We start from the raw sequence: 12,201 nt of genomic DNA on the forward strand, positions 1-12,201 counted from the left end.
TTGTGTTCCAATTTTTCCATCTTTAATTTGATTAAGCCTATAGCACCTAAGGCAATCTGGTTCAAGTTGGACTGTACCATATGTAAATCCCTAACGCTCATATGTAATCCATTTTTCTTTTATTTCATTAAAAATTGAAAGTGTTCATGCCATTCCCACACCCCACCCCCCCAAAAAAAAAATTATTTCATGAAAAAAAAAGCTCCAACTGCTCGACAACTTAAATTGAGCATGCTGCTTGTTGAAGCAGCTTCTGCCATGTCATATCTCGAGTTCACCCCCTCCCCCTGGCCGTCCTTTCTTGAGTTGGGATGCCACTTGGCTGCTTTTGGGCTGCCATTTAGTGGAGGCATATGGGTCATTGACAGAAAATGTTAAAAAAGAAAAAAAAATTGAGCTGCAACACCTTTAGAGCCTTGGAATATTGACTAAAAACAAAAATAATACTAATAATTATAAGGGTTCAGCTTAGGTTGTTGAATTATTTAGTTGGGGCTAATATATATTATGCATTACAGCCCAATGCATTCAAACAAGGCCACTGGATATTGACAAAAAGAAAACTAAAGCAGCAGAGGAAGCAGATCAGAGGAAGCAAAGGGAGCTGAAACTACAAGGCATGGGGGGTTTGTCTTTTGAGCTGGATCCGCAGTTTATAGTTGACTATATAAGTAAGAAAATGGCAATTTCGGAAAAGGGAAAAAAAAAGAAGCCTTTGTCCATGGCTTCTTGTGCTTTTTTAACTTTTCTGAATTCAAAGGGAAGGAAACTTAATGTTCAAGTGTGTCCGACTGTTCAACAAGTCCGTCCCCAAGAGCTTTTGTGGATCAACTTTTGGCTAAGTGGGCCATTACTTTCTTTACTTCTGTATTGTTGAAGTTAGGGCACCAATTGGGTTGGTCTAATGGGCATTGCTTATTAAGTTTTGGGTGACTTTATTTTGAACAGTTTAGGCTGTGTTTGGTAACATTGCATTTTTAGAAATAACGAAAATTTAAATTTCTATGTCATAATATATATATATATATATATATTTTAAACGAAACTGGAATGACATAACTACCTTTTGTCGTTCCTTCAATTCTCGTATTTATCATTTTTTATTTTTATTTTTTGTTAAAAAAAAAACGTAACACACCATAAATGCACCAAACGCTTTATTCTTTTTTTTCATTCTCATAAAACGAAAAAACTCCAGAAATGCTTTTCTAGAACGTTACCAAACGCAGCTCCTTTTAGGGCAGTTAAATTCTCTGATTTGGTGAGATGGGGGGTGAGGGGAGGAAGATCGAGGGATCAGGTAGCTGGCCCCAAACTGGGTTAGGCTACAACAATGTTTTAAAAACCAGGTTGGATCGGCTAACGCCCTAATTCCGGCAGATGCAGATCTGACTGATCCCAATTGAAGTGGTATGGTACAAGCTCTACGGACTGATCCTTGGGTTTTCTGAATCAATTTCGAGTAATTTCGATTCAATCCGATCCCAAAACTAGGTTTTTATTCCATAAGAAATACTTCTTCCGAACAATTATCAAATGCATTGTTATCTCGCTGGGGGAGGGTTCCCTCAACCACCTATTTGCTTGTAATTTTGAGCCTTGGAGGGGGTATGGTTACATGGAAACTCTAAAATAAGGGGCCGTACAAGATATTTTACAAAGGGACTGCTAAAGTAATTTAAGTCTTAAAAGGGTTGCCTGTGTGCAATTTCAAATTTTAGCTGACAAAACGTCGCAAAGTGTTTCAGGATTGAAAACACTCCAGCATACAACCGATTAGTGTTCTTTTCTCCTTGAATGATATAGAAGTTATAGAAAGGATTAAGAACCTCTCCAGCGTGGAACCAGAAGTTATAGAAAACAGTGTGTGGGATTAAGAACCTCTCCATCATGGAACCAGTGAGGCTTCTCTCTCTCTCTCTCTCTCTCTCTTCATTAGTCCCTCCCTGGCGTGGGGTGGTGGAGAGGATCCACATCCGTGTGTATGAGGGTGAGAGAGAGACCACTACTAAATATTTCCGTTATGTAGAATAAAATAGAAGTTATAGAAGACCCTTTTAACAAATAAAAATACCTTTCAAACCCTAATGTAACCTTCCCTATCAAAGATGACTTTTTTTTTTGGGTAAACCAAAGTATCTTCTCTCCTTTGTTTTTTGTGCAGCCCTAATAAGCGACTACACTATTGTTATTATTATTCAAAATTGGCAAGCAAATTTCAAGCAGATCCACAGCCACCACCCCTGCATCCCACCTTGACTTTCACATTCTTTCTTAACAGCAGCAACGGAAGGGAAAGCTCAGGCTTTTCAACCTTTGGAGACACCAGATCAGCAGTAGTCCCACTAGGCATGTTCTCTTTGGCCTCTTCCTTCACAACTGTCCTTGTTCCACATTGGTAGGAGCCGCAACTACTATTCTCGTCCATCTTTGCAATCTCTAGCTATTAATGCCACAAAGAAACTCGGAATATTGTAATCTCAATCAAACTACCACTTGTTTCTGCCTCATTTTTCCTATTTTTGGTACAAATAAATGACAGAAATTGCATGGGTTGTGTTGCTCCTAAATGGTACCTCCGGGACCACCCTCATATGGTCAGCTTGTTAACTGGATAAAACCACCTGAAACTCATTCTCCCCATAAATACTTTTACAATCTGTAAAGGAAAAAAAGCAAGCCATCATCAGATGGTTCCGGCATCGATTTCTCAGTGTGCTCCTCTGTGACTGTTTGAGACAATCAAATAATTTTACAGTCAGGAAAGAATCCCAAGGGGGGAAATTGCCAAAAGTGAATTCTGCTACTGTATATCTGCTGGTCTTGCATGATACAAAGAACATCTATGCTTGCTATAATAAACTAGAAGTAGAAAGGCTGCCTGATCTTCACAAACAAGTATTACAGCCATGCATACGTTCTGAGTGCACCTTTCCCTGGACACTTGAAGGCATTGACCCCTAAACTGCACAGCTTTGGCATGCCTAAATTTTCATCCACTTCTGCTGACAGGAAAATGGGACGATCTACAGCAGCTGAGGGAATGATGGGAACTCTACTCATTAAGCAGGGGGCTGAGGAAGCATTACGACTCTTCTGCACCATCCCCAGGCAAGCCAAAGATTCGGAGGTTCCGGTCCATTGATCCCACTGCCATATATTTTGCATCTGAACCAAATTTGACACAAGTTGCTTTCCCTGCATTTAGCACAGAACAGGTGAGTAGACATGTAAAGGACAGATTTATGATGAATCTACACAATTCACCGAGATAACAATGCTCGGGTATGAGGACTATATTGTCTGAAAGAGACCTGTGCCAGACAAATCTGGCATAGTTTTGATGCAATTCCAATCTGCTTTGACACTTGCAACTTGGTATACTCTGCAGTACATGTAGAGAGCTTCAGCACAAAAATGTAGAAATACAAATTCAAGATAAGAACCAGCAACCAGAAGGCATAAAATATTCCACTTGAGGTAATGAATAAAAGAACTCTAAAAAGATCTGCATCATTCTTTTCACAATCTCACATGATCAATAAAAAGCCAATGCACCTATGACCTATATAAGTTAGGTACTTATGCCTATAATATTGCCAAGCAACTAATCAAAGGAAAAGAGACTAAGGCTGTGTTAGGTATGCATTCTTGGAATGCATTCTGGACCAAGAACACATTCTGGCCCACCGTTAACAAAAACGCGTTTAAAACTCCGTTTGAAACGTGTTTCCATTTTTTACCGTTTAAAACACGTTTTACCGTATTCTTCCCAAAGATACCTAAAAAACAGCAAACTTCAAACATTCCCGTTCTAAACATATTCCCGTTTTTATGGCGTTTTTTAAGAGTTGATTCTTGAACATATTATCTACTTAATTGACCATATATCTCTCTCCTAACCCAAGGGGGTAGAACAGTTGGTGAGCAACGAACTTGGTACGAGCCATAAACTCGGACGTCCTAAGTCAGGCCGAAGGCTTGGATACCCGTCGTTAACCAAAAAAAAAAGACCATATATCTCTCTCCCAAACTCTGATCGACCTGATTCTTTCACCAACTTGAAACTAACAAAATGGACTATATTTCTCATGATATTACCTTCAACTCAAATTCAATTCACGGACCTCGAAATTGAGCTATAAACTAACGTATTTGCTGAAAAATATTTCTAAAGTGATGACTCCTAATTCTAACTGAACATATATCACTTCGAGAGTGTGTTGACTATGTTGACAATAATGAACAACACCATAACCTAGTCACATTGCTAAATAAGACTTTGGGTAAATGTGGTGTACGATTTAGAATTGGTGTTGGATGATATTCAATGATATGTCATAAAATTTATAATGAGACATGGGATGCATAGGCATTAATGTTAAATATTGTAGTTGGTTTGAACACTAGATGCAGATACTCATATAATAATTCCTTAATTTATATGAATATACTACCATTTTTTTAGCCCTGTTTGTTTGAAATCTACACATTTAAAACCTGTAACGTCCATTTTTCGATTTTTACATTCTTTGTTTTTTTTTTACCGTTTATTTGATTGTATCACTAGAAAAATTTTATTGTTTAAAACCCATACCGTCTTTTTCTTTCTTTTTTTTTCTGTTCCCGTTTTTGCTAACTATGTTCTGGACTGTTAAAAACATTGTTTGGTAAGCATTCCATTCTCAAAATTCTAGAACACGGTCAAGAATTCATCCCATTCTGGAATGGGATATTTTCCCATTCCGCATTCTGCATTCTCCAACTCTTGGCACAGCCCCGATGAAAATATATCCGCCACTAATCTTATGAAATGCACCTTCTCTCCCAAGGAATAGCGTCTCACTCTTACAAATCTTCAAAAACTACTTTTCTCTCTCCATAAAAACCGCTTCTCTCACCCCAAATCTCACTTTTTCTCCTTCTTAAGATCTCCTCTCGAATCCAAAATCCTAGAATCTCCTGTTTTCCTTGCAATCTTTACGGTTTGATGTAAGCAATACAATCTAAGGAACCAATCAAAATTATATATTTTTATTTGTGAGCTATTGATATAATATTTTCTGGGATTTTCACCAAAGAGATTCCGCCCATGAGTGTTTGATAAAATGTCTGAGCATTCTCACATAAAAAATACATTTTAAACAAACATTTTATCCAAACAATGTTCTCATTCTCAGTTAAGAACACATTCTGTATTTTCAGAATGGAAATGCACATTCTCATAATGGGAATGCATGCCAAACACAACCTAAGAATACAGAAATAGGCATTCTGAAAATATTTCTGGACACTGACCCAAGGGATTAAGAAGAATGCAGACTAGCTTTAACAAAAAAGTAGATGGGCAATATTTGACCCTTCTTCCCCTTTTGAAATGCAAACTAATAATCTGCCAGTACTAAAAGAGTTTCCAAAATCGCACCTTATATCTGAACCAGCAATTGCGAGGTAACTTCCACTATGGTCGAATTCGACTGCAAACCCAGAAACTGGTTTAATATGACTTTAAAAGGCAATGGAAATATATAAGCACCCCTCCTGGTTTGCACACTTTCTAGGAAGTTAATGCAGTGAGGCTTACAAATAGCTAAAAAATAAAAAACAAAAAGGAAAAGATCAAGATTCCCCACATGCAGATTCCTCGCTTCTGAAACAAGTTAAATTTGAGCAAAGATACATCCTATTCTAATAACAGAATTCATGCAATTTCATACCAGCGCTTGTTGGTGTATCTGAATCATATGGAGTGAAGGTCCGGAAATTTCTCAATTTACGTAGATCCCAAAGCTTAACACCATCATGAGCTGATGTCTGATCAGTTGAAATACACAGATTAAAATCAAGCATAAATATAACAACCTGGCTTCTTCGGTTTTCTTCTTATCAGTTACAGTTTGTAAGAGGAGGTGATACACATACCGCCAAGAAGTAGCCATTTTCAGAGAAAGACATGGCAGTTACTGGCCCAATATGCCCATCAAATTTTGCAACATTTGACTGCAAAATGCAAAAATGACATTTAATTTTGAAGACCGTGAATATGATAAATAGGCACTGAAGGATATGTACTTAATGAGGCATACACAATAAATATAGAGTTGTGCTGTCATTACCATCAGGATTCACTTCTTAATTTGTGGAAAAAAAAAAACAAAAACAAAAACAAAAGTAATTTCGATTTAACTTTGGTTTGTAACCTCTTCTGACCAAACTGGTCAAATAAGTTACCCATTTGCAAAAACATAGTCATCATCATTTCATTACAAGGATGGAAATATCAACCTCCGATGCATCATAGTAGTTTTCTTAATTAAACAGTACCTGACTTTTTACATCCCAAATTCGAACAAGTGCCTCCGAAGTTCCAGTCCCAAGGATGAGACCATCAGGATGAAAGGCAGCTGATGTATATCCGTCTGACCCTGAAGCATCCCCAACCTGCAAAACAATCTCACCAATCAACTAGCCGTGTGTGTGTTTGTGTGTGTGTGTGTGTGTGTGTATGTGAGAGAGAGAGAGAGGGGGGATACAGCAAACCTGAGTGAGGCATAATCCAGAAGAAAGATCATAAAAGCACCACGTATTATTGAGAGCAGCAGTCACAAAGTAATTATGGGTAGCATGGACTGTGATAGCTCGCACCTGGCAGAAGCATGAGTGATTATAATCAAATTAATAGAATACATTGCTGAATCCTGAAGGAGTGAAAGACTTTAGTTTACTGTGAGCTCCAAAGCAGATCTTCCACAAGTATATCTAGAGTACTAACAGATATCTGAGCATCCTTAGTTTGACAACAATGTGAAAACATAAAAAATCAACAACATATTTCCCCAACAGGAAGTAGGATAAATTAAACAAGGATAAAGAAGCACTTGTTTTTCTCCCTTTCCAACCACATGTTGACATGTGTCTTACTAGTCACAACTTCTTGTGAAAGGACTACAAAGCTATTGATATTCTGCGTGAACATTATTAAAAGCCACGGCTTCCCCTCAACCGAGAGCAGCAGTTAATAAATTCTACGAGAAACAGGAGGGACATCCACAACTGAAAGAATGGAACATGATAGAAAATTAATATGCTTACAAAGGGGGAGACTACAACCACCGTAGCCAGCATGCTGTTTACTTATGATATTTTATATATACAACAACAACAATCATGATCTCATCCCAACTAAATGGCGTCAGCTACATGGATCCAACATGTTCTACAAAGTAATAGAAATATGAAAAAAGACGTAACAAGAAGGAAGTAGAAGACGGTAAAAGGATAATAAAGTTGTTGCTTGCATAAATGATAGTCATGCAACCAACCCCAAAACAGATTGGTAGAAACCCACCCCCTTCAAACCAAACAAGTGGCAAAAAAAAAAGGTTAAAACATAATTAAGATGCATTTTGCAAAACTTGAATATTTAATCAGGCAGTCAGAACGCCAGCCACCAAGCCAGAATGGTTCAACACCAGGTCTGGTTTTAATACATTGGTCAAAACTGATGATTCTGTAATGCTACAACCATATTAATCATAGCATTGGCAACTATCACAGTATCAAACATAGGAATAAGGGAGAAGAAATTCAACCTCTGCCGTATGATCCTTCAAGATGTGCCGACAATCATAGTTTCCATTTTCTGACCCTTGCCATACCCGAACAGTCTGCATTGCGGTGAAGAAATAAACCCAATAGTGATTAAGACAAAAAAGAGAAACTAGAATTCAGGGATTTCTGAATAGCCAAACATTAAACAACATTTCCCACAATAAGAGCTGCCCCAGACATCAAACCTTTCTAACATCAATATATTGGTTAACTATCTTAAATAACTCAAGAATAGTAAAGTAATTAGAAACATTCCCTTAAATAATAAATTTTAAAAAATAAATAAATAAAAATAAAATATTTAAAGTGCAATCTGGGACTTTCAAGAACAACCATTTTCATAGTACACCCCTTTACAGGTCATAGCAAATATCTCTACTTCTAATTTATTGTTGGGCAACCTTTATTGTTTAAGCGGATTTCCCTACATTATTATGGGTCATTTGGCTAGGCTTATTTTCAACAAATAAGTGCTTCTACACCCCTCACAGGTCATAGCAAATATGTCTATTTCTAATTTATTGTTTAAGGGGATTTGCCAACATTATTAAGGGTCATTTAGCTAGGTTAATTTCAAGACATAAGACCTTATAAAGAATCACTTATTTTGAGCACTTATTTGTGCTGAAATATGTTGTTTGGAAACATGCCAAATAAGACCTTTTTGTCTATTTGAAATTGCATATCAAGTTTCATCAAAGCATGTGCACTTTTTCCTCCCTAATAAAGAGCTTGTGCAAAAAATTAGCTTTTAAAAAGTTTTCCATGGCTTGCTTAAAAATAAGCATAACCTTGGCTTATTGCTTAAGAAACTAAGCACTTATTTGAGTTTACCAAACAACTCAGATTCATTTTTGTTTTTTCAGCCACTCATTGTAAGCTTGGCAAAACTGCCACTAATTATATGAATCTATCTTCTGTAATTACACTGTCCATCCATAAATAAAATTAGACATGCTAAGATATGAAGCCAAACATGCTGCATACCAATTAAACAAATTATCCAACCAATTCTGGTCAGCCGTCCACATCTGGATGCCTTTCAGGATGTCGGAACATGAAATGGTTGTCTTCACTCCGACAGTGTCAGGGACCATTTTATTTTTAATAAACTGATTTTCATGCTGGCCCATGGAAGAGATCAAGAATTGGGAAAATACTAACCCTAGGAGGGTCTTTGGTGGGAACCCTAGTTCTCACCGCGACAAGTTGACCCAAGATGGTGCCACATAAATTGGGGGCTTTAGGTGTACAACAACAACAGCAAAGCCTTATCCCAACTTAATGGGATCAGCTACATGGATCCAAGCAAGTGCAAGGAAAAAGAAAGGAAAAGTAAAAGTGAAAGGAATCAGATCATAAAAATAGTAACGAAGTAGAACACAGCTAGATGGGGTCTGCTACTCGGATCCTGGCCCTCCAATCCCACTCTATTCGATATAATACTTGAGGCAAGACCTAATCTGTTTGTCTTTCCTCACCCCTTCTCCTATGGTCATTTTTGGCCTGCCCCTAGCTCTTTTACATCCTTCTATTTGGATCAGATCACCACTCCTTACTGGTGCATCCGATGGCCTCCGTTGAACATGGGAGCTTTAAGTGTAAAATACCATATTTTTTTCTACTTCTTTCCCAGATTTCAAATTTCATAAATTCACCAGATTTTTCACTTTTTTCCCCCATATTCCCTCTGAAATTCAAGTTGGGGCACCAAAGACAACGAGGCGACCAGTCATTTAGGACCTCAAAAACTGCATTGTAGCCAAGGTGCCACCTTGACAACTACAGTGGGGACACACAACTACTTAGAAACCAAAGTCCCTAGAACTCACTCCCTTTCCAAGAAAGAAAAAAAAAAAGCCAATTGTTTATTTTTTCGATCTCCACCTCTAATTGAACCTCGGCCTTAGAGATTTGATGGATTTCAAGTGGTAAGATACAGAAAACCGTTAATGTCATAAAATTGCGTATTAAAATAGATATATCACAAGCATAAGCAAGAATCAAATAAAGGAACCGACTTCTTCCAATATAGTGGGTGCTTCTACTAAGCATCCCATACACACAGCAATAACAGCATCAAAAGGGTAAAAAGTTAGGCAGCTGGATTAGTAAGCCCAATGATGCAGTAGCACTTCTATGGGTGGACCGGCTTGACCTAGTCTGGAAACCCAGACCACGAAGCACCGGATCCAAACCTTGTTGTCAGTTCAGTGGGAGTATTTAGGGATTTATTCTTTTTCTGGTTATTCTTGTAATTTGAATTTTATTTTTTTAGTATGAAGTGGAGTCGATTTCAAATTCTGTTTGCAGATTACAGTTAGGAATAGTTTGAATCTATTTATATACATTTGATCAAAGGTAGATCCGAATAGAAATATTAAGGTTTTTATATGAGTGTAATGATGTTCTCTGGTGCATTGCATGAACTGGGAAGAACCTGGTCGTCATCTACTAACCCCTCCTTCTCTGTGCCCTTCCTTCTTTCCTTAAGTTTCTGTTATGCTAGTTCCTTCTTCCTGTTTCTGTTTCTCCTTATTGTTTTCGTTTTCTTTATCTGTTGAAACACCTAGCACTTCTCTGGTTCTACTCTCCAATCCGAGCAGTACTTACAGACCAGATGGATTGGGTCAACCCCTATCAATACCACTTCTTTCCCCCCTGGATTGGGTTCCTTACCTATGGGTAATTTCTACGTGCAGAATTCGGAGTCAATACTTTGCATGGTCTATGAGATCTATAGCCCAGTTCAGATCTGGTATGTAGTTTTCCGCCTGAAAAAAGTTCAGTCATTATTATTATGTTCTCCATTATTATTTTGGGTGTTCATTGGTTGGATTCCTGAGGTCTGGAAGTGAGGATACTTAGTCTGCAATCCCAGGTCGATTGGTGATCATATGGGAAAGTTCCCTTGACTGAAATAGGCTGTGGTTCTACAGCCTGGCTATTTTTCCATTGAGAGGTTGAAGACAACCTTCTCTTCATATCCATGTATGCCCATATTCTCTCTTACTTACACAGCCCGTTGCTTTCAGATTTGTTTCCATTTATTCCAACCTTATCCTGAATTCTAGCTTCATCCCATTTCTTAAAATTTGATTACTTTCACATCCCAGATTCTGTTTAGTTCTTCCAGAATAGTCCTGAAATGTTCTGAAAATGTGTGAAACAGCCACTAACTATTCAATTTAAGGTCTTTGTCACTTGGGGGCCAAAGCAACCCAAAATTTAAGGTCCGTAACCCGAACTGCCATTTTCACACTACTGAAAGGGGGAAAAAAAGATTTTCCCAAGTTAGGTCAAGGTTATCTTGTCTCAATTTTGGTACTGGATTACTTTTGGGTCATCATATTTAGTTACATTCTTTGGATTATCTTTACTTTATTTCTAGATGCCTGAATTGAGTCTAGGTACCACCACCACTTTTCTTGAAGGTGGATTTTCAGGTTCAAAAGTTTTCCCAATTTGGCTAATTCAGCTATCTTTCAAACAAAACCAAGATTTAGCATGTCTCACAAATTAGTTGAATTGGCAGAAGTTATTACCAAAAAAAAACACAAAAGAATCAAATATTAACAGAAAATTTGTTTTTAAAAATCATGATTTTGTTGCAGGGAGTATGCAAGGAACTGTGAACCCCACTGTACTTGAATTTATAATGATAAATGGAATTTGCCATTCTTAGGAGAATCATTCTCGAGTTACTTCTTTCAACTTAAAGGGGGAATTGTGTAGGCATGGCAGTGTTATCTGTGCTAGAGTGTGTCTCGGTTGGAGGTCCATAGGTGGCCATGGACCTTTGTACCATGGGATCAAGTCTTATGTCTAAGTAGTTTAGTTAATGTTCCTTATCTTCCCCATTGTAATTAGACATAGGTTAGGTAGACTTTTATTTCTACCTTTTGCTTTGATCTTAGTAGGATTTTACTAAGAGTCATCCTATATATATATATATATATATATTGCTGTCTGCGATAGGGAAGTTATCCATCAATCGCACGGCCTTCTCTCCATCTTCTTCCTCTCCTTTCTACTTCTCTGGTTTTGGTTTCCTGAGTTCTGATATTATTACAATCATATTTCTTCTACTTCTATTCAACTTTTTGTATACAGGCTCCTTAGTTCCTTAGTTGAATGATCAAATATTTGAGTAACCATGTGTCATATCCGTTAGTCAAGTCCTCTGCTACAAGTTTCAAATCCTCAGTATATGCCCATCTGAGACTTAATGTTAAGATTCTGACCGCCACAAGCATGGAATTCCCATCACCAACAATCTCAAGGAATCCTCAACTATTCGCCCAATCTGATCTCTAAACACTATTCATTGCCAGAATGCTGGGTTTTTCAAAGAACACACATCAAAATTGAAATTGATGGTGTGAAAAGGAGGTAGTAATCACTGCCTACTTGCTGAATTTAGATATTGCAAAACTGCATTCACCTCCAATAAACTGGATCAGATGGCTAAAAATACAGGCAAACAGAGGAAAAGAGATTGACATCTCCAAATCCATTTTGACATCATTAAAACATATATATTGTTAAGGATGGATAACCAAGTGCTTCCCCCCACCCTCCCCCACCCCC

At 37.7% G+C, this 12,201-nt stretch overlaps 1 protein-coding gene across 1 annotated transcript in view; it reads right to left on the minus strand.

Annotated features, from left to right (window-relative positions):
- Positions 1-2,666: 2,666 nt before the first annotated feature.
- The window catches only part of LOC122091659 (pre-mRNA-processing factor 19-like), a 25,800-nt gene continuing 16,265 nt past the window's right edge, over positions 2,667-12,201 (minus strand). The window contains exons 11-18 of the mRNA XM_042661702.1: positions 7,593-7,667; positions 6,541-6,645; positions 6,325-6,441; positions 5,923-6,000; positions 5,718-5,814; positions 5,426-5,477; positions 3,315-3,385; positions 2,667-3,198 (exon numbers count right to left, since the gene is read on the minus strand). Of these exons, the coding sequence (XP_042517636.1) occupies positions 3,086-3,198; positions 3,315-3,385; positions 5,426-5,477; positions 5,718-5,814; positions 5,923-6,000; positions 6,325-6,441; positions 6,541-6,645; positions 7,593-7,667 (708 nt within the window). The 3' untranslated portion in view covers positions 2,667-3,085. The remainder of the gene's footprint in view (positions 3,199-3,314; positions 3,386-5,425; positions 5,478-5,717; positions 5,815-5,922; positions 6,001-6,324; positions 6,442-6,540; positions 6,646-7,592; positions 7,668-12,201) is intronic.

This window comes from Macadamia integrifolia, chromosome 10 (assembly GCF_013358625.1).
Source record: "Macadamia integrifolia cultivar HAES 741 chromosome 10, SCU_Mint_v3, whole genome shotgun sequence".
In the NCBI taxonomy this organism is placed as follows: domain Eukaryota; kingdom Viridiplantae; phylum Streptophyta; class Magnoliopsida; order Proteales; family Proteaceae; genus Macadamia; species Macadamia integrifolia.